The sequence below is a fragment of the Camelina sativa genome, chromosome 8 (genome assembly GCF_030686135.1).
Source record: "Camelina sativa cultivar CO46 ecotype springtype chromosome 8, ASM3068613v1".
Taxonomy (NCBI): Eukaryota; Viridiplantae; Streptophyta; class Magnoliopsida; order Brassicales; family Brassicaceae; genus Camelina; species Camelina sativa.
The window spans coordinates 5,537,216-5,557,416 of NC_141887.1; the positions used below are offsets into that span (position 1 = coordinate 5,537,216).

The 20,201-nt window shown below is 36.6% G+C and overlaps 3 protein-coding genes across 7 annotated transcripts; 1 reads left to right on the forward strand and 2 right to left on the reverse strand.

Annotated features, from left to right (window-relative positions):
- Positions 1-386: 386 nt before the first annotated feature.
- LOC104706390 (myosin-17-like) lies at positions 387-3,403 on the reverse strand. Its single transcript, XM_019228675.2, has 14 exons — positions 3,265-3,403; positions 2,950-2,988; positions 2,780-2,848; positions 2,523-2,693; positions 2,298-2,417; positions 2,108-2,209; positions 1,912-2,013; positions 1,729-1,799; positions 1,532-1,631; positions 1,387-1,445; positions 1,231-1,287; positions 1,064-1,144; positions 893-978; positions 387-800 (listed from the first exon to the last, which is right to left on the reverse strand). The coding sequence occupies exons 2-10, from the start codon at positions 2,983-2,985 to the stop codon at positions 1,431-1,433; spliced, it is 786 nt and encodes a 261-aa protein (XP_019084220.2). The 5' UTR covers positions 2,986-2,988; positions 3,265-3,403; the 3' UTR covers positions 387-800; positions 893-978; positions 1,064-1,144; positions 1,231-1,287; positions 1,387-1,430.
- Positions 3,404-3,907: 504 nt separating this feature from the next.
- LOC104706391 (LRR receptor-like serine/threonine-protein kinase EFR) lies at positions 3,908-8,167 on the forward strand. Of its 5 annotated transcripts, none has more exons than XM_087462087.1 (3): positions 3,908-4,154; positions 4,760-7,392; positions 7,483-8,167. In XM_087462087.1, exons 1-3 carry the CDS (start codon positions 4,111-4,113, stop codon positions 7,878-7,880), a joined length of 3,075 nt encoding a protein of 1,024 aa, XP_087318213.1. In that variant the 5' UTR covers positions 3,908-4,110; the 3' UTR covers positions 7,881-8,167. The 5 variants fall into 5 exon arrangements, with proteins under 5 accessions (XP_087318213.1, XP_010420883.1, XP_087318214.1 ...); XM_010422581.3 differs by having other exon boundaries at positions 4,021-4,154; positions 4,317-7,392; XM_087462088.1 differs by having other exon boundaries at positions 4,025-4,154; positions 4,781-7,392.
- Positions 8,168-8,442: 275 nt separating this feature from the next.
- On the reverse strand, positions 8,443-20,172 carry LOC104706392 (myosin-17). Its single transcript, XM_087462086.1, has 39 exons — positions 19,673-20,172; positions 18,323-18,451; positions 17,914-18,057; positions 17,679-17,824; positions 17,424-17,580; positions 17,196-17,254; positions 16,684-16,843; positions 16,429-16,578; positions 16,207-16,343; positions 15,982-16,128; positions 15,654-15,755; positions 15,504-15,561; positions 15,324-15,425; positions 15,177-15,214; positions 14,912-15,038; positions 14,666-14,836; positions 14,184-14,315; positions 13,951-14,060; positions 13,716-13,776; positions 13,451-13,628; positions 12,998-13,203; positions 12,752-12,871; positions 12,554-12,652; positions 12,260-12,481; positions 11,994-12,133; positions 11,669-11,786; positions 11,523-11,573; positions 11,352-11,423; positions 11,084-11,254; positions 10,820-10,975; positions 10,511-10,717; positions 10,073-10,210; positions 9,923-9,993; positions 9,731-9,830; positions 9,582-9,638; positions 9,432-9,488; positions 9,253-9,333; positions 9,094-9,176; positions 8,443-9,016 (listed from the first exon to the last, which is right to left on the reverse strand). Exons 1-39 carry the CDS (start codon positions 19,673-19,675, stop codon positions 8,881-8,883), a joined length of 4,596 nt encoding a protein of 1,531 aa, XP_087318212.1. The 5' UTR covers positions 19,676-20,172; the 3' UTR covers positions 8,443-8,880.
- Positions 20,173-20,201: the final 29 nt, after the last annotated feature.

The following is a 20,201-nucleotide window of genomic DNA, read 5'->3' on the forward strand; positions in this document are numbered from 1 at the left end:
ATTGTGATTTGAATTTTTAAAAACAAACATATATTATTCAATTAATATAAAAGTGTGTGTTCAATATACATATATAGTAAATTTACTGTATATATTAAATTATCAAAATTTAAGAAGTTTATAATTTATAACTGATATATCTAAACTTAATAAAAAGTTTAAAATTATAAATATTTAAACATATTAAATTTTCAAAATTACACAAAGGAGTTATACTACATGACGGGTTATATGACATTACAAGATTGAATTAATAATACTAAAAAATAAACTATTAGTAATATGATATTTCAATATGGGTTCAATCCTCATTTTAATGTTTTAACAACACTAATATAATATATGTGGAATCAAACTAATTTAATTAAGATTGTAGTAAACAAAAATTATTGTGCGGTATACCACAGTTTATATATTAAATCACTAAAATTAACAATAGAGTATATTAGCAAAATTAATATTAAAATAGTATATTAATAAAACAAAAAAAATAAAAAAACAAAAAATAAAATTAAAAACTTACCCCGTAGGGTCGTAATCTAGTAGTTCCATATTATTGCAACAACACTCAAACCAGCAATTGAAGAACTAAAACAGAATCCGTCCCGGAAAAAGGAAGAATGAACACACTCTTTTAGGGCAAGAGTACTGCATCAGACACTCCTATCTATGCCACCTTCTGCCCGAGTGAGTAAAGGAGCTGATCAAAATCGTCGTTGATCAAATGAGGAGGGGGTTCAGAGTAGTTTACATCCACTTGTTCCATTGACTTTGACATATCCTCCACAGTGAATGGAATGCTGTGTTTTGATTGATTCCCTCACGTTAGTTGAGAAATGACAAGGGGTACAATGTACAAAGAGATTTTACCACAAAATAAGCTTTAAGTTACCTCGAGTCATTGTCCAAAAGGAAGGGACTGGTTATGGGATTCCGTTCCCAGTCCTCTGGAATCATAGCCCTCATGTTTGTAACCAACTATTCAGTTTTGGAAAAATAAAACATAGTTAATAACATTATCTAGGGGAAAAACAAAGCTTAGTTATGTAAAAGTGAAACATACATCTGAAGAAACACTCCGAGTGCCATATTTGCCATCCCAATACATTGTGCTGATTCTGTATAAGTGCAGTATACTTAGCATCTGAAACAAGAAAAAAAACACAACTTACAATTTTCAGTAGTTAGTAATAGACGGATTTAACCTAGTAGAATAGCGAGGCTAAATACCGGACAGAGTTCTCTTGTTACTTCTTCTAAGGTCATTTTCGGCTTTTCACGAATGACCTGAACAGAGAGCCAAAAAGTTATTAGTTTACATCAGAAAACAATGTAATGGAAGCATATAAGGAGTAACATAAAATTAGCATAAACTAAAAATTTCACCAGGAAACCAACAGCCTGCCTGGTATGCTTCAACTCGTCCCAAGCTAAGCCAGCATACTCTAATTATAAATTGAAACAATAAGTCATTTTTTGGGATGAACATGTGGAAGAGGCAAAAGTGTGGTAAACTTAGCTTGTGGCTTACTTCATCGGTCGCTTCTACACACCATTTTTTCAGTTCAGCCAAACCTGCTTCAACGTACTCCCCATTGCTTAATGAGCAACACTCACGACGTAGAAGAAAACTACACAAGTTAATTTATTACCGATCTTTGAGTCAACCAAGAAAGAAAACTGAGTTAAAAAAAAGAGACAAAGAGGACTGATTACAAGTGAACATGCCTGGTAAAAAGTTCAGGATTGATGAAGCTGAATACTTGTGTGAATATTTTGCTGACTAAAAAAGGTGGAACCTGAATCATGTAAATCATCATTGCTCAATAGATTGTCTCAAATTGGAAACCCAAAACGTGAAGTTTTACTCTTTTGTTATTATTTTTTTTCTAATGGATCATCAGAACTCACATTGTTTGCTTTCATTAGATTCAGGTAACTGTTTAGGATTTCCACAATACTAAGCCAATGAGCAACTAGAGGTTGTGTGTTTTCTGCTATCGTCCCTGGGTTCTGTGTTATCCACTAAGTCGATAAATTAATCGATAAAAGTAAATAGGCGGATCAGAAGCTAGCTATAAACACAAAAGATCAATAGATATTTAACCTTGATACACAACTCAAGGAGAGGAAGGATCTCTTTCTTTAGATTATCTGTGATCATTCCATATATTCCCTCGATGAATGCAACAAGCTTCTGCTTGAATGCCTATTTGGATTGTAACAAGACAGAACTGAGGCTAACACACATTAAGGCAGATTAAAAAGAACGAAAGATTTGCATTGCAGCTTCTTACTCGGGACGTCACTGGTGTTGTAGTAGCACTTGCGCTTGCGGACATGCGTCGCAGTAGGAGAAACAACGTGGCTAAATTAGATAACCAATATGCCAAAACCTCGTTATTATTATCTGGGACCTGTAATGAAAGACAACATTATCCATGTTGATACTTATGATCAACGTTCCGGGGTTTAGAATATGTTGTAGGTAACCATGAAACAAGAAAGAACCAGCTTATTACTTCAGTGGCCGAAGCAAGCACTTGAACAATACGGTTAAAGATGTTGGTGCTTTTGTCTTCAAATGATCTCCAGTGGATGAGACATTTGTAAATGACATATGCAGCAACAGGCTTGCCTCCATCATATCCAAGGTTTTGTGAGATGCACTTCACTAGTACTTCCTGGTTTTCCTGATTCACACCAAAGATAAAATTATATGAATAAATATTTTTAGTATATACTCAACCAATACTGGAGTGTCTGTCTCATTACTTACAGGAGGTGTTTCTTCAATAGTTTTCTCTGTACCCTCCCGTTCTCTAAGGGCTCCAGTGTCTTGTTTAGCCTGATTCAATTTTGAGCATGACGAATCATGGTTTTTTTTTATTTTCTTAGTTAAGTAACCAAGAATAACGCAGTTTAATTAAATGGATAATTAGTAATGACCTGAATGTCAGTATCAACCTCAGTAAAAGGATCCATGTCCTGTGACATTTATAAACCATTATAAGTGTCCAGGTCTCATTATATATCAATTTAATCAGAAAAAAGATCATTGTAATTCATATGTATCAGAAAGAAGAAAAAAGTTCTTTGATTAGTTGAAGCCTCTCTGTACATCAAAACTTGTAAACAAAACGAAAGTTACCAAACAGTGAAAATTGGCTAAGATTAAAAAACATGAACAAACTGCTTGTTCATAAATTCTTCTCAACATGTTAAATGGCTTGTGAACAATGAAACAACGAAGAAACAACTTACTTCAATGGCCGAAGCTAGTAATTGTATGATTGATACGATCAATTAAGAACGATGGTTCCACATGTATCCATTTGTACAAATGTTCAGGATCCAAATTTGGATTTAAAAAAAAAAATTGCAAAAAAAGAAAAAACATGAAGTTTTTTTGTAGGAAAAAGTTGCAAAAAGGACTAAATATCATTATTGTGACAAAAAAAAGGACTTAAATATCATTATAGATGGATTCTCAAATTTGTAAGCTGTAGCTGGATAAGTTACCTTTTATAGTACTAAATATCTTCAAAATAAATTAATGTGTGATCTATTGAGTCAGATTTTGATGCACTTTCTTATCATAATTTTTTATATCTTTTGAAAAGTTATATATATGAAATGGTATGGATCTTGACCTATAAATGTTTTTATTAGTGGTGCGTCACCTATTCAGATTTAAACGCAAATAATGTTTGTTAATGTTAATGATAAGAAGAAAAAAAAGAAGAGAATTTCATTACTATTTATTTATTTGGAAATTTAAAAGTAGGATTCTAAATATTATAGTTGGTGGCTGTTTTAAATATGAAAAAATAAAAATAAAATATTTTAAGAAAAAATAATAATAACAAAAACCGTTTTCACAATTTCACATGTGGTGGCTTCAATCAATTAAGGTGAGATAAGAAAAACTACAAGTAGTCTTTACTTTTTCTCCTTCCGAAGAAGAACTACTCGCCGTTTTAATCAATCATAAACACCACTCTTTTCTAACGTCACAGTGACGCACACACACCTTCGAAGTTCCAAACTCACACTCATCAGATTTCTCGACCACCTCCTCCTACACAATTCTTCTGATCATGGAGGCTTATGACACAGCACCTGAATGCGCCGACCCAGGAAAACTCAAAATCGTAAGTAACAAGAAAAAAGAAAATTCATCTTTTTATTTCCATTTACTTCCGCAAGTTTACAACAAGAAGTAAAGATTGCGTTTTTCTTGGATGTATTCTCGCCTTAGGATTTTGGAAAATGAGAGTCTCTATCAAAATGTCTTTTTTTTTTTTATTAACCAGGAATTATGATTTGTCAAAATACAAGTTTGAGAAGATGATTGACACAATGACTTTAACGAAGATGACAAGAGGTTGTGTATGTATGTCGGCCAATGTGTGTTCTTTTTGTGGAAATACTTTGGCTTTATACTCTGTTTACACTCACACGTTAATAAGTTGGTTTGGCCTTCACTGTTGAAAAGTAAAGATACCTCAAATATATTCAACGCAATTTGTTTTCGTTGTCAACCATTGTCAATGAATTTGGACCGCATTTAATTTTGCCCCCACGACTGTTAATGGGATCACGTTTTCGGATTTGCTTCTTCTTTACCTTAAAATTTCTTTCATTTTCTGGTTTTAAGGTAGAAGCAGAACCCTTCTTTATCTTTGTATAAGCTTAAGATGAAGCTGTCTCTTCCACTTGCTTTCAATGCTACTATCTTGTTACTTCATTTTTGCAGCGTGGTCTTTGGTCAGTTCAGGTTTTCAAATGAGACTGATATGGAAGCTTTGCTTGAGTTCAAGTCTCAAGTTTCTGAAAACAAGAGAGAGGTCTTGGCCTCATGGAATCACTCCTCCTCATATTGCAATTGGATTGGGGTTTTATGTGGCCGCAAAGAAAGAAGAGTTATAAGTCTGGACCTTGGAGGATTCAAGTTGGCCGGTGCGATCTCACCCTCCATTGGTAATCTCTCTTTTCTCAGATTACTTAATCTTGGGGACAACTCTTTTGGAAGTACCATCCCTCAAGAGGTGGGAATGCTACACAGGCTTCAGTACTTGAACATGAGTTATAATCTTCTTGAAGGAAGGATTCCGCCTAGTCTTTCTAATTGCTCTAGACTGTTGAACCTTGATTTGTCGTCAAACCAGCTTGGACATAACATTCCCTCAGAACTTGGTTCACTTTCTAAGCTTGTCATTCTGTTTCTGGAGCAAAACAACCTTACAGGACGGTTTCCCTCATCTTTAGGAAACTTGACATCACTCCAGGAACTTGACTTTGCATATAACCATATGGATGGGGAGATTCCAGATGATGTAGCTAGATTGACCCAAATGGTGTACTTCCAAGCAGCAGTGAATCAATTTTCAGGTGTTTTTCCTCCTGCATTGTACACCATCTCCTCACTTGTGTATTTATCCCTGGCCACCAATAGGTTTTCGGGTAATCTTAGGGATGATTTTGGTGATCTTCTACCAAACCTAAGTATACTTCTTTTAGGAGAAAATCAGTTTACTGGAGCTATTCCCTCAACACTTGCCAATATCTCAAGCCTTGGAAGGTTTCATATCTCATATAATTACCTGACAGGAAGTATCCCTTTGAGCTTTGGAAAATTAAGTAATCTGTGGTGGTTAGGGATAAGTACTAACGCTCTGGGGAGTAACTCTTTCAGTGGTCTTGAATTTATTGGTGCATTGGCGAACTGCACTCGACTAGAGTTCTTAGATGTTGGAGACAATAGGCTTGGAGGTGAGCTGCCTGCCTCCATGTCCAATCTGTCCACCAAGTTGACTAGTCTGTCCCTTGGAGGAAATCTTATCTCTGGGACCATTCCTAGTGACATCGGGAATCTTGAAAACCTGCAAGAACTCAGTTTAGAAACAAATTTTTTGACAGGAGGACTTCCAGTCTCTTTCGGGAAGCTTTTGGAATTGCGAGTGGTGGATCTGTATTCAAATGCAATATCCGGGGAAATACCGTCTTATTTTGGCAACATGACTCAGTTGCAAAAGCTCCATTTGAATAACAATAGTTTCCATGGAAAAATCCCTCAGAGTCTTGGACGTTGTCGATACTTGCTAGACCTATGGATTGATGCAAATAAGTTAAATGGGACTATACCTCAGGAAATACTGCAAACTCCATCCCTCGCTTACATAGATCTGTCAGACAATTTATTGACCGGCCCTTTTCCGGAAGAGGTTGGAAAGTTAAAACTTCTTGTGGGACTAGGTGCTTCGAACAACAAATTATCAGGACAGATGCCACAAAGCATAGGGGGTTGTCTCTCGTTGGAATTTCTCTATATGCAAGGAAATTCGTTTGATGGAGCCATTCCAGATATAAGCCGGTTGGTAAGCCTAAAAAATGTTGACTTCTCCAACAACAATTTCTCTGGCTGCATCCCTCAATATCTTGCCAAATTTCCTTTGCTGCGAAATATAAATCTCTCTATGAATAAGTTCGAGGGAAGGGTGCCAACGACAGGAGTGTTTCGAAATGCTACAGCTGTTTCTGTTTTTGGAAACAAAAATCTATGCGGAGGCGTCATAGAAATGCAACTAAAGCCATGCACTGTGCAGGCATCACCAAGGAAGAGAAAGCCTCTCTCAATTGGAAAGAAAGTTGCCAGTGGTATAGCTTCACTTTTGCTAATCATAATTGTGGCTTCTATGTGTTGGTTCATGAAGAGGAGAAAGAAGAATAATGCCAGTGACAGTAACCAACCTGATTCTACTACTTTGGGGATGTTCCATGAGAAGGTAAGTTATGAAGAGCTTTATAGTGCAACAAGTGGCTTCTCTTCAACCAATCTGATTGGTTCAGGCAATTTTGGTAATGTTTATAAAGGATTGCTAGGCTTTGAGAATAAACTCGTCGCTGTTAAAGTTCTGAACCTCCTAAAGCATGGAGCAACTAAAAGCTTTATGGCGGAATGTGAGACCTTCAAGGGTGTACGGCATCGTAACCTTGTAAGACTGATAACAGTTTGTTCAAGCCTCGATTCCAAGGGAAATGAATTCAGAGCTCTGGTCTATGAGTTCATGCCAAAAGGAAGTCTGGATATGTGGCTGCAGCCAGAAGATGAGGAAAGGGGAGATGAACACTCGAGATCCTTAACACTTGCAGAGAAACTCAACATAGCAATAGATGTGGCTTCCGCATTGGAGTATCTGCACGTTCATTGTCATGACCCTGTAGCTCACTGTGATGTTAAGCCAAGCAACGTTCTTCTAGACGATGATCTGACTGCTCATGTTGGTGACTTTGGTTTGGCTCGGCTTTTGTATAAGTTTGATCGAGAATCCTTTCTGAACAAGTTTAGTTCTGCCGGTGTCAGAGGCACTATTGGCTATGCCGCACCAGGTTAGTAGACATCTATATGCAGAAAGTATTGTTTAACTGTGAATCGTCCAACCTCATTGTCTCTGTTGTTTCTTTGAAATATGTTTGCAGAATATGGAATGGGAGGTCAACCATCAATACAAGGAGATGTTTACAGCTTTGGAATTCTACTTTTGGAGATATTTACTGGAAAGAAACCAACAGATGAATCATTTGCAGGCGATTATAACCTCCACAGCTACACGAAGTCAGTATTGTCGGGTTGCACAAGCAGTAGAGGCGGAAACGCCATTGATGAGTTATTGAGACTGGTTTTGCAATTGGGAATAATGTGTTCTGAAGAATATCCAAGGGATAGGATGAGAACTGCTGAAGCAGTTCAAGAATTAATCTCAATCAGATCTAAGTTCTTCAGTTCCAAGAGAACTAATAAAGAGCTAAGCCCCCGGGACGCTCCAGAAAGTTCTCCTCAGGAATGGATGTTAAATGCGGACATGAATACAATCTAGACAAAAGCGAGGACGTCACAATCACCTTCTCAGCTACTTATGGACAACAGTGAATGAGTATCTGCTTCTGCTTCATCGAAACAGAACAATGTTGGGTGGAGAGACTACTTATTAGCAGTACTGCTTATTAGTATATATCAAGGGTATAAAGAACGTTGGTAATCCAGCTCTGTTGTAGCCTTAAATCACTTTTAATCCTTTTTTTGTTGTAGGTGAAAATGATTATGACCACATAGATATGGTTGTTGAATATCCTTTTTCGTTTTGAAACACGATATAGTTCTCTGTGTCTGTGCCCATAAAGATTGCGCAAAATTGAAGACGTGCACTCATAACGAGGCAAAGCACATCATCAATAGACAAACCTGCTAACATTTGGACCGAGTACCCAATGTAATATGCAAGCACACGATCTAATAATGTTATTGTACATTCTTTGTTCTGGTATTTCGTTTAGTCCTGTGTGAACCTTGGTATGTTAATGATTTCTGGATGATTTAGAAACAGTTATTAAAAGAAAACTTTTTCACTGATTCAAATAAAAGCAGAAACTCACCAACAATTTACATGAAAAAATATTTGATGTGCAACCTATATAAATAGTGAAAGCAAATTTTAGTTCCTTCATTACAATTATAAAGACTCGCCCAAACCAACAAAATATGTAATTGACTAAAATAAAACACTCTCCTCCCCTCTCTGGGAAGGACAGCATCAAACACACCTAAGCCATTCTATGACAAAACCAAATGGCAAACAAATTACCCCTGTGAGTTTCCATAACTACAGGGATGCAAAGAATGAAATAAACTCGGCCTCTCCACAAATACAAAGGCCAAAGACTGAACCCCAAAACAAAGAAGAAGAAAGAATAGAAACCGAAAAAAAAATAATATACACAAAACGCCCATAGGAATGCAGTGGCTCACACGATGTATTTATGTATATGCGGTAGAAACAATCGTACTTAGGTGGACCATACCGAGCTCCTCGAGGACAGTTACGATGTACTGCCTTCTTTACGTGTGAGTAAGAATCCGAAACCCGAGTTTTCACGGATAAGTTGAGGAGGTTCAATGTCATTTACATCCACTTGTTGCATTGATTTTGATATGTCTTCAACCGTGAATGGAATGCTGTGTTGATTTCTAGGATTAGATGAGAAACAGGGAAGGGTACAAAAGAGATTGAACACAAATTAGTTTTAGCTTACCTCGAGTCATCGTCCAAAAGGAAAGAGCTGCTTACGGCATTGTTCGAGTCCTCTGTCATCATAACTCTCATGTTTGCAATAACCTACGGTTTTCGAAAGAACACAATTAATATCATATCTAGGCAAGAGAAAGCTTAGTTATTTACAAGTGAATCATACATCTGACGAAACACTATGAGTGCCATATTTGTCATCCCAGTACATTGTACTTATTCTGTATAGCTGCTGTATACTTAGCACCTGGACCAGAAAAGCAACTTCAGTGATCATCTCATGGAAAAGTAATTTAACTTTAATGATCTAAAATCCGCTTTGACTGAGTAGAAGAGACAACATACCGGACAGAGTTCTCTTGTAATTTCATCTAATGTTTTTTTCGGTTTTTGATGAATAACCTGATCAGAGCGTCAAAGGAAGCAAATTTAACCTAAGCACAATTTCATGGGAGCGCATAAAAGAAGTGGCATAGTATCGACTAAGAAATTTACCAGGAAGCCAACAGCCTGCCTAATATGCCTCAACTCATCCCAAGCTGAGCCAGCATACTGTAAGAAAATGAAACAATAATTCCATTTTAAAAAAGATGTAAAAATATATAAGTACTTTAAAGGCACAGCGTGACAAATTCTTGGCTTACTTCATCAGTAGCCTCCACACACCACTGCTCTAATTCAGCCAAACCTGCTTTAACGTACTCCCCATTGCTGAATGAGCAACACTCACGACGTAGAAGAAGACTGCAAAATGTTATGGCAGAAATCTTTCTGTCAACCAAGGAAAAAGAGGTTTGACAGAAGAAAAAAAGGGAGAGATTACAAGTGACACATGCCTGTTGAAAAGCTGAACGTTGATGAAGGAGAATATTTGTGTGAATACTTTGCGGACTAAGAAGGGTGGAGCCTGTATCATGTATTATATATTGTAATCAACATTACCAAAAAAAAATATAACTTTTACTTTTGCTAATTTCGAGACTCACATTATTTGTTTTCATTAGGTTCAAGTAACTGTTTAGGCTTTTCCTAATACTTTGCCAATGGGCAATCAGAGCTTGTTGAGCAACAGCATTTGCTTGTGCTCTCCCTTTCACCAAACTTGCCCTTGATGTCCTTGGTGCCTGTATTATGTAAACACTCCCTTACACGAAATCGAAAAAATTCACGTAACTAAAGCTAAAAAAGTACCAGCATATCAACTTTCACAAAGGAGAAACAACAAAGAACTACATGAAAACCCTTCTCAATAGCAATTGAAAAAGAATATTCTTTTAAGACAGCAGTAGAATCATCCTGGAGGTTTTGAAGGCGTTAATTAAGAAATGTTTATCCAGAACATTCGGTTATTAACTTCAAGCCACCAAATTTATAACCTCTCTTTCTAGAAACTGTTGTACGAAAACAAAGCAACAAAGAGTTACCTGTATACATAAGCCAAGGAGAGGAGATATCTCTTTCTTTAGGTTATCTCTGATCATTCCATATATCTTTTCGAGGAATGCAGTAAGCTGCTGCTTGAAAAGTAGTGCGGGGTACTTTGCTTCAACTTGCCTCAAGTCGTCAAGCTTGGTGAGCCCTTGTCTATTCAGAAAAGAGAGTCCAGCACTTTGAGGAGATCCCCTTAATCCCTATTTAGATTGTTAAAGAGGCACACAAGATGAATTGAGGCTGATACACCAAGGCAGATAAAAAAAAATTTACGTAAGCAAATTGATTTGCGGCTTTCTTACTTGTGACATCCTTCCAAAAAGGGATGCTGATGTTGTTCTTCGTCTCTGCGGCGTTAAACTAGCTGCGCCAGTTGCTTTGAGTGTGCGTTGCAGAAGCAATAATAAAGTGGCTGAGTTAGATAACCAATACGCCAAAACCTCATTGTTATCTGGGACCTGTATGGAAGACAACATTTCCAATTCATATCCAGAAAATGGGCTTTAAAACATGTTGAAATAGTCATAAATGCTTCTTAACAATGAAAGAAGAAAGTATCAACTTACTTCAATGGCAGAAGCAATTGTTTGAATGATACGGTCAAAGACGCTAGTTCTTTCGACTTCAAATGATCTCCAGTGAAGGAGACATTTGTATATGACACATGCAGCAACAGGCTTGCCCCCAGCGTATCCAAGATTTTGTGAGATACACTTGACTAGTAGATCCTGGTTTTCCTGAATGACACGAAGATTATAACATAATGTTAAGAGAAAAGCAGAGTGCAATAATGCAAGAAATGGGATCCCATCATTAAGATATCATATCTGATACCTGCTGCCTTTCATTCAGATATTTCTGTGGTTTCTCCTCAGACTCTGGTTCCCGTACAGCAAGAGTCATGTCCTGTGACATTTACAGACGATAATCAATTAAATAAACAAGAAAGTGTGCCGGTCTCCTTTTGAACATGCAATTTAATCAGAAAATTTCACTTTCCCTTACCGGTGTAGTCTTTGTTTCTCCATTAAGAAGATTTCCATTCTCTGGAGTTCTCTGAACATTGAGAAGAAAAGATTACATGAATAAAACAGACCAACTTGTATTTATATGCATCTGAAAGACGAAAAAGAATTAATATGTCTTGGCACCGGTAAAAGCATTGTTTTTGATCGCGCAGGCATAGATCTGCTGGTTGGCGATATAGCAAGTGCCTGTTGCCTGAGTACTTGGATTTCTGACTCTGAATTGGTAAGCTTCTCTTCTAGTCTGAAGCAGAAGCAAAATCAACATGTAAAAGTCCAGAATAGAAGAAACACAGTGATAACTTATTTACTCAACCAACGAGGATAGCAATGCCTAGTAAGAGTCTCTTAGCAGTTCAAAACTTGTAAGCAAAACGACAGAGTCAAAAGTACATGAGAAATTATAATCTGTCCATTTTCTGTTGATTGTTCATTAATATATTTTACGAACCTTTGTACTGATTCATGTAGCTGATCTGCTTTTCTCGTAGCATTTTCAAGCTCTGTGGCCAGCTCGGAATTTCTAGCTTCTGCCTCTGAGAAAGCTTTTTTCAAGTTTTCGGCTGCTTGTCGTTCAGCCTGAAGTGAAGCCTGTAACAATATATGATTTAAGCTAACCAATCCACTTCACTATATTAAGGGCGTAATCAACAAATTATTTACTAACTTTGATAGTGAATACATAAAGGCAAATCTTATAAGTGAAAACACACATACCTTTAGAGCCTCCACCTCTGATATTAATGAATTGATTTTTTCAGTATCCTCAACCAATACCGGAGTCTCCTTAATGACTGGAGGTGCTTCTTCAATAGCTTTCCTTGCAGCCTCCCGCTCTCTAATTACGGCAGCGTTTGCTTCCTCAACTTGTAACCGCATTGCTTGCAAAGCCTCCTGTTGTTTTGCAAATTCTTGGGCTTTTGTTTGTTCTAGCTCAGTCTATATTACCAAAGATTATCAATGACAAGTAAACAAAGCTTGATACATGCAAATGTATGGAAATGGACTTACTCTCTGTCGCTTCTCTAATTGTAAACGCCATGTTAATTCTTCAACACGCTTTTCAAGTTTGTCTTTCGCCTCTCTAAGGGCTCCTGTGTCTCGTGCGGCCTGATTTATTAAATTGTAAAGGTGAGAACCTGATTCATAATATGAAGTTGTGAAAATTTAGTAAAATGTGTTTCTTTTTTAAACCGAAAAAAAAACTACCATTTTAAGTGTCCTCAATTCTTTTCGTGCAACCCTGCTCCTCCAGCCACATTGTGTGGAAAGGGCAGCTTTTTGGAGCTTCTTGTAGTAAGAATGTGCGAGGTGACTACGAAGACGAGCCTAAATTAAAAAAGGAGGACCATCAGTGCTGGTTTAAAATGAACAATGTCACACATGGACGTGTCATGCTCTTATGTTCTCAGTTAGGTAAACAAAAAAAACCCAAAGTGGTTTCTTAGTAACGACCTGAATAATAGTAGCAGCCTTCATTTCCTTTCTGAACCTGAACTCATTGCGAGCAACCATTCCCCTTAGTGCTGTTTGAACTGTTATTGCTGAATGTCTAACTCTTAAGTAAGATTCTCTGGCAGTATGTCTTCTGAAACCCTTCTGAATATTTACTGCTGCTGCCTGGCGTCGCATTTCCTCATAAAGGTTGCACGCCAATTTGCCTGGAATTCAATAAAAGGTATTGAGAAGCTCATTCCTCCAAAAGTAATACAATCCGTAGAAGAAAAAAAGGCACATAAACTCTACATATATTTCACATTTGCAAGGCAATACGAAACAACGGACCATAACAAGTCACTAATTCCATGGGAAACACAAGAAAACCAGAATCCATAATGCTGGACAGCTAAAAAAAACAGCAACAAAAGAGAAGAGCATAGTGTTGCAATAAATTATGGAAGAAGATACCTCGGCAGTTGGACTGTAATACGATAGCAGCTCCACGTAGAGCACGGAATTCTTTACGTGCGATGAAAGTACGGCTTTGCCTTTGGATTCTCCTAGCCGCATTTCCAAGAACCTCAGCTCTTCTTGCATCTAACTCAGCCATCTGCCCAGCTCTAAGGAATACTTTTGTTTTCCCTAACTGCAAGTGGCAGCATGATGGATAAATTAGACATAGTTCCTAACACATAAATGGAACCATTACATAGTACAATTTCAAATGACTTACTTCATAACCCTTTAAGCCTATCTTATCCAGAAGCATTTTGCATGCAACTTTGTCATCATAACTGCAAGAAAATAGGAACCATTACATACAACAAAAAAAAGTAGAAGGCTTTTTTCAAAGGAAAAAAACTGCAAGAAACAATAAACACCAATTTCTTTTCAAAAGACAAGGCCATTTGTCAGGATTATACAAAACTACGAGAGAAAAAAAAAAGTATATATCAATTGTGACTTACTTTCCCTCTAGAACTTCTGGAGCAAGTATACCAAAACGATTGAGAAACTCATAAAACGTCCGCTTGGTAGGATAACCTGCACAGCTGATTCTAATAGCTTCCAGAACACCCTTAACAAAAGTAACACAAATAGTAAGTTTGTAAGTTTTAAAACCGAACATTTAGGTCGAAGAGCCTCGACTATAAATACCACAGAGCAGAAAAATAATATAGAAGGCTCCAGTTGTACTTACACCACACCGTAATTGTTGAATTACGTTCACATTCTCGAAGATGGCAGGCTTAAGTACATTATTTGGCTTCACACATCTGATGTAGTGAGGTTCAGTTGAACTCAGTGTCTCCATCAAAGATTGAAGTTGAAGCTGAAATTTGAGATAGAACATATCTTGTTAGATACAAATAAACTGTTTCCCCTACATAATGTATGAAACCATGATTCATCACTAACATCAACATGGGTGAAAATTTGAAAGCCATAGAATAAAAATAATAATTACAAAGTCAAAGTGAATGAAAGAAATGAGTTAATGATGTCTGAATTAGTGATATGGCTGCTCTATCAAGCACACTCAGGACCTAAAGTGTTAAAAGATGTTTCCACTATATACAGAATATTCATCAAAAGGAAAATCCTAGTTCCTTAGATATTTATGTAATAGCATAGCAGTTTTGGAGAACAAATCTATATGGTGAGCTTAAAAAAACACCATACCTTAAAGCGTGACCCGATGGAAGAAAATTTGGTTTTACTTGATGTTTCCTCTGCTAGGCGAGGAAATAGACCAGCTACAAAAGTATCACTGGAAGCGATCAAAAGATCCTGATGTTCTGCCACCACGTAATCTTTGTTCTTGTCAAGGAACAAGTCAGCCTGATAAGTTACCTGTTTCAGTAGAAAAGAGAGGATGTTAATAGGAAACTTATCTAAACTTATCATAAGCATGTAAAAGATTTTTACCTCTCCAGCATAATGTGATATTGCAAAGTTGGTCCGAGATAGCTTTGGTTTGGTAAACCGCTTATTGTTCTTGAACGTTTGATACAGCTTCTGAGCAAATGTTTCATGTGTCGACTTTGGAAACATACTGCAAAAAATTGAGTATAAATTATACAGTTGGTCTTAGTCAGATTAAGCAAAGCAACATCTTCATTAAAATCATAGAAGATATTTAGTCCATAAGCATAAACTGAAACAGTTCCGTCTAAAAAGTCTAGCTGCCTACCATGCTTCATCTAGAAGTGCAATGACTCCTCCAGGTTTCTGAAAGAGAAAGTCATAAACACACTTATGTATTAAGAAGGATGAAATAGTTGTAAACTATCACAAAAATACGTCAAGATTAAAATTAGATAAGCCGGCATTAGGACACCTTCTCAATGAGATCCAACACATCCTTGTTATCAACAAATTCTATGTAACTCCAGTTGATCTCTTCTTTGGTATAATCCTCTTGTTCCATTTTGAAGACGTGCTGTGAAAAAAAAATTGTACGTCAAAGCTAAGTAAGGAGAGGAAACCCTATTCTAAAGATAGTAAGAACACAACGGACCTGGTTGAAATGTTGTTGCAGCTTTTCATTGGTAAAATTGATGCAAAACTGCTCAAAGCTGGAATGAATTACAAAAAAGAAAAAAGAAAAAAAAAATCAATAGAGCTTTTATCACAAAATTCACAAAATTCTGCAAGCTACAAAATTTACCTGTTGATCTTAAAGCTTTCAAACCCATAGATATCAAGAACTCCAATTATTGTCTTAGAGTTTGGATCTTGCCCGATAGAAATGTTAATTTTATTAACAAGCCTGGAAAAAAAAAAACAAAGGATACGGGTTCTAAGAATTTAGAAAATTTCAAGTGGCAGCTGAACTGAAAAAAAAAAAACATTGTAGACATTCTAGAACAAATTTCTGATGCATAATTGATGTATACTGACACAATAAGTGAAACATGTCCACAACAGATGAGTGAACTTAGTGAAAACAAAAATCAAAATCGGCGAATCAAAAGAGAGAAAGTTTCTTCGTATACCAATCAAACAAGCGTGAGTAGATAGTTTTTGCTAATGCATCCCTGCTACCCGTGGCTGAATCAGGATCAAGTGTTCTTGTAATAACCTCTTCTGGTGTCACCATTACACGTTTTATCAATGCATCTTCCATTTTCTTTGCATCACACCTTTTGAAAGAAGTGGGTTCAGGATCAAAGATGTAAAAAAAGAAACAAATCGAGATTAAACAAGTAAGCAGCACATACCTAAGAAGTTCAGCACATACATCCAGATGATATCTTGATTTGTCATCCTTCAAAACTGAGGAGTCAATCTCTTTTCCTTTCGCAAAATTGACATTACCTAGATGCAGGATTGCAGCAACAACTCTAAAAATTGCATCCTGATAGTAATTATCAGAATGGTCAATAAGATGCTCTACTAGAGAAATCATTTCTTGTTGGAAAAGGAGAAAAAGGAAGACTGACCTGTTCCTCTTCACTGATACCAACAATATCCATAGCTCGTCGGGTAGCGAGATATTCCTCGGTGTCATCCACTCCATCCAGTTTATAGCACTTTGATTGATTTAAGTAATGAAATAACTTAGGATCTCCCAACTTGAACTTTTCTCTTTCCTACAGATTGGGAAAATATATGAATTCCCCAACTACCTATTCATGTGATCTAAAGCAGAACGCCACACAATAAGGTATATTAGCATCATTGTGTAGCACCATTACCTCAGGTGGCGCAGCACATAAAAGGTAAAAGCAGTGGTAATTTCTTTCAGGATCTGATATTTGACACACTCGAGACCTTTCCAACAAATATGTTCGCACAGCCGCTCCAGATATTCTCCCACAATTGTCAAACTGAAGCTCGACAAACTTTCCAAATCGACTGCGTTTTGATTAAAAACAAAGCGACGATGATGATACTGCATCTGCTTTGAAGTTTAGAATAACTCTATAACACAACAATTAATCACATAGGAACGTATTACTGTTGAGTTGGTTACTCCTTAACTTTACAAATGTAGAAGGCCAAGAGATTAACATGGTTTATATGTGATTCAATTTGCTTATGTGCCATCTGTGAAATTGATTCCCTGAATTTCCTTAGTAACAAAACAATTTTCTAACAAGTAGTGATTGAAGAAGCTTTGAGCCAAGAACAAGTTTGAGTATGCAAATCATAAAAGCATTTCAAGAGAAGATTTATAGGAAAACCCTCTAAGTGAACATACACATACCTGGAATTGTTATTCCTGAGTGTTTTGGCGTTTCCAAAAGCTTCAAGAACTGGATTTGACTGTACATCAACAACAAAACCAAAATAGCTAGCATTACAAGCCTCTCTATGAATATATCAATGCAGTAACTAAAAGTATCTGTGTAGAGGCTTATAGTTTTCTCCATGACAAGTTTCGAAACAAATTCTTTTAAAAAAAGAAGAAAACATTAGTTTTTTGACGCCTCACCTCCAGAACTTGCTGTTCCACTGTCCTTCCTTCAACGCCCGATCGACCACCAAGGTAAGCAAGGTAGCGCATAAGCATCTTTGTGGTCTCAGTCTTACCAGCACCACTTTCCCCACTTACCAGAATTGAGTTGCTCTTTCCCTCATTGATCATCGCCCTAACCAAAGAAGCAATAGACTAGCATGAGAAAATGGACAAATAAAGAGTGATTTAAGAGAAATTCTGCTGATGGAATAATTGATTGGTCCTAATTACCTGTAAGCAACTTCTGCAATAGCAAACACATGAGGGCTTAGTTCCCCAAAACCTGCTCCTTTATACTGCTCCATCATATGAGTATCATAGAGATGTGGTAACCTTTGGAACGGATTTACAGCAATCAAGATGTTTCCAGTATATGTCTGCAAATATTTAGGAATGTTTTGTAATGCCGTGGAACTCAATATGTGATTTCATGATTATTCAGCGTAGAAAATGCCTAACAACTTACATAAATTTCATTCAACTCGTATCTCATGGCCAAGTTATTCAAAACACCTGGTTCATGTAAATATGAGAGCTTTGTCATGTCATCAACTCCCCCAGGGGGTGCCTCTGTATCCTTTGGATATACGTTTGCCATATTTGCCACAACCTGAGATTAAATTTCATTGATTAGTCGATAAAACATCTGGTTTCAATAGTTGTAACAGAATTACAAAACGAGGATGTCAAGTGTCATGCAAAATAATGCAAAACTCATATATTAGAGAAGTAACAAGTATCCATGGCAAAGGAGTTTAGAAGACTAGTGCCATTTTGAACAAAGATAAATATAAACCCGACGCAGAAACACCCAATCTAGTGACAGTGTTTTTAATATTACATGCAAAAACATGTGGGGAGGATTGAAAACTTACGGTCTTCCCGTTTGTGGTCTGTGCATGAACTTCTTCGCCATTAATTTTGACAACCTCTCCGTCAATCCATGCAACTCCTGGATCTTCAATCCAAACATGAGAACCAACTATTATATTGACTGGGCCAACCTACAAGATATAAAGATTGAACGTGTAAGGTTTAATAACATCACACAAGCTGTTCCATACGTTTATGTGGGTGACTAACAGTCTGGCACAAAGATATTCTAATTTATCTAGAGGGAAAAGTATACTTATATCATAGGATACTTGAAAGAATATTTATCAAGATTTGTGTGGTGATCAATGAGGAACAGAGGCCTAAAAATAATTGATCCCCTTGAATAAGCAATAGATGCAGAAAGCAGAAGAAATATGTATGTAAAAAGTATAGCTTAACCTTATACAAGAAAAATAATGATCAAAAGGTAATAACCACCGAAGAAAGCATTGAGCTTCGAACAAATTCGGTATTGACAAACCCACATTGGTGGCATGTTTCATAGGAGAAGAGCATAAAGAGATGCTGGATCTTATAGTTTATGTCAACTCCCCAAATTAGTTCTAATAGGATCTAGAGACAACACTCTAAGAGTATACACTCCTTTCCAAACACAAGAAATAAATCATAACACACGCCTATCCCCCAGTTTCCATATAATGAATTCAGCAATTAAATCTTACTTCTGGAAACTAATAAATCTTCAGCCTTTTATCCAAAAGTATATATTTTTTGTTTTTTAAAACACTCGAAGAATTTCCTGATGAATATATAACCACAATATAACATAGAAAGCTTACAGGACCTTATTAAGACATGCTATCTTAAGTAGTAGATTCAGAACAACAACTAATATTAGAAGTTATCTAAATGCCGCTAAAGTGAATGTGTTTATAGGAAATGATAGTCCAAGAAATGAATTTGAAGAAAACTAAAACCTGCCAAGTAAACACTTTTGTAATGTTTTCCCAATAAAAATGCACACTTTGAAATTATGCAAATTTAAATAGAATTCGGAAACTCAATTCCCACACCAATAATGATCAAAGTGGCATAACCCTTAGAAAAACATTCACGAGATTTTATCGTTTCCTTTTATTGTGGGATCGACAAACAAACGCAAATCTCAAAGGAAAGCTCTCTCTCTCTCTCTCTCTCTCTCTCTCTCTCTCTCTCTCTCTCTCTCTCTACACCAACAAGAACCAAATCAAGTGAAACAGAACTTGTCGGAAAAAAAATCAATCCTTTTCTACTTGGTCAAATCCAAAAAAATCAAAACTTTGGAGATATAAAAACACGCAAATAAAGCAATCGGAAAGAAAAAAACGAAGAGGATGTGATGAGATTACCATGGCAGCTCTTTCTTCTTTCTTTTCCAATAGATCCTTCTCTCTCTCTATTTACCCACTTAACTCATCCAATCCAAGAAAGACTCCGAGTTAACACAAAGCCGACTCAGCGAGTCAAGGCAACTTAGACAGAGTCAGATCGGGCAGATTCTCGAGTTGGTGGGTCTGAAACAACTAAAATTCGCCTTGAAGTCAGCTCAAAAGCAGACACGGAGAAATCGGGGAGATCGGATTACCCGAAAAGAATAATTAAAAAAAAAAAAAAAAAGCTGAATCTGAATGTTCAAATCTCTCTCTCTGTCTCAAAGCTGATGAATTGTTGAATAAGCTGGACTTGGCCTTCTTCTTTTGCAGACGACGTTTGTTCTATGGAGGCTCTCTTTTTTTCTCTCTCTTCGAGTAAACAAAAAATGTTCTCTTTTGAGCTGTGTCTTTCTTTCTCTCTCTAACACTTTTTTTTTTTTTTTAATTTTTTTTTTTTTTCAAAAAAAATATGGTGCTTGAGAGAATTGAGTTTGGTCCACTGAGA

What these genes read in the sequence shown, in the direction of transcription:
- LOC104706390 (XM_019228675.2), bottom strand. Translation starts at nt 2,985, where the DNA reads ATGGATCCTTTTACTGAGGTTGATACTGACATTCAG. An exon ending in CAACACCAGTGACGTCCCGA is followed by an intron (nt 2,210 to 2,297) that starts GTAAGAAGCTGC and finishes CAATCCAAATAG; the next exon opens with GCATTCAAGCAGAAGCTTGT. An exon ending in ATCTAATGAAAGCAAACAAT is followed by an intron (nt 1,800 to 1,911) that starts GTGAGTTCTGAT and finishes TACATGATTCAG; the next exon opens with GTTCCACCTTTTTTAGTCAG.
- LOC104706391 (XM_010422581.3), top strand. Translation starts at nt 4,701, where the DNA reads ATGAAGCTGTCTCTTCCACTTGCTTTCAATGCTACTATCTTGTTACTT. An exon ending in TATTGGCTATGCCGCACCAG is followed by an intron (nt 7,393 to 7,482) that starts GTTAGTAGACAT and finishes ATATGTTTGCAG; the next exon opens with AATATGGAATGGGAGGTCAA.
- LOC104706392 (XM_087462086.1), bottom strand. An exon ending in TTTTTGGAAGGATGTCACAA is followed by an intron (nt 10,718 to 10,819) that starts GTAAGAAAGCCG and finishes CAATCTAAATAG; the next exon opens with GGATTAAGGGGATCTCCTCA. An exon ending in AACGTTCAGCTTTTCAACAG is followed by an intron (nt 9,831 to 9,922) that starts GCATGTGTCACT and finishes AACATTTTGCAG; the next exon opens with TCTTCTTCTACGTCGTGAGT.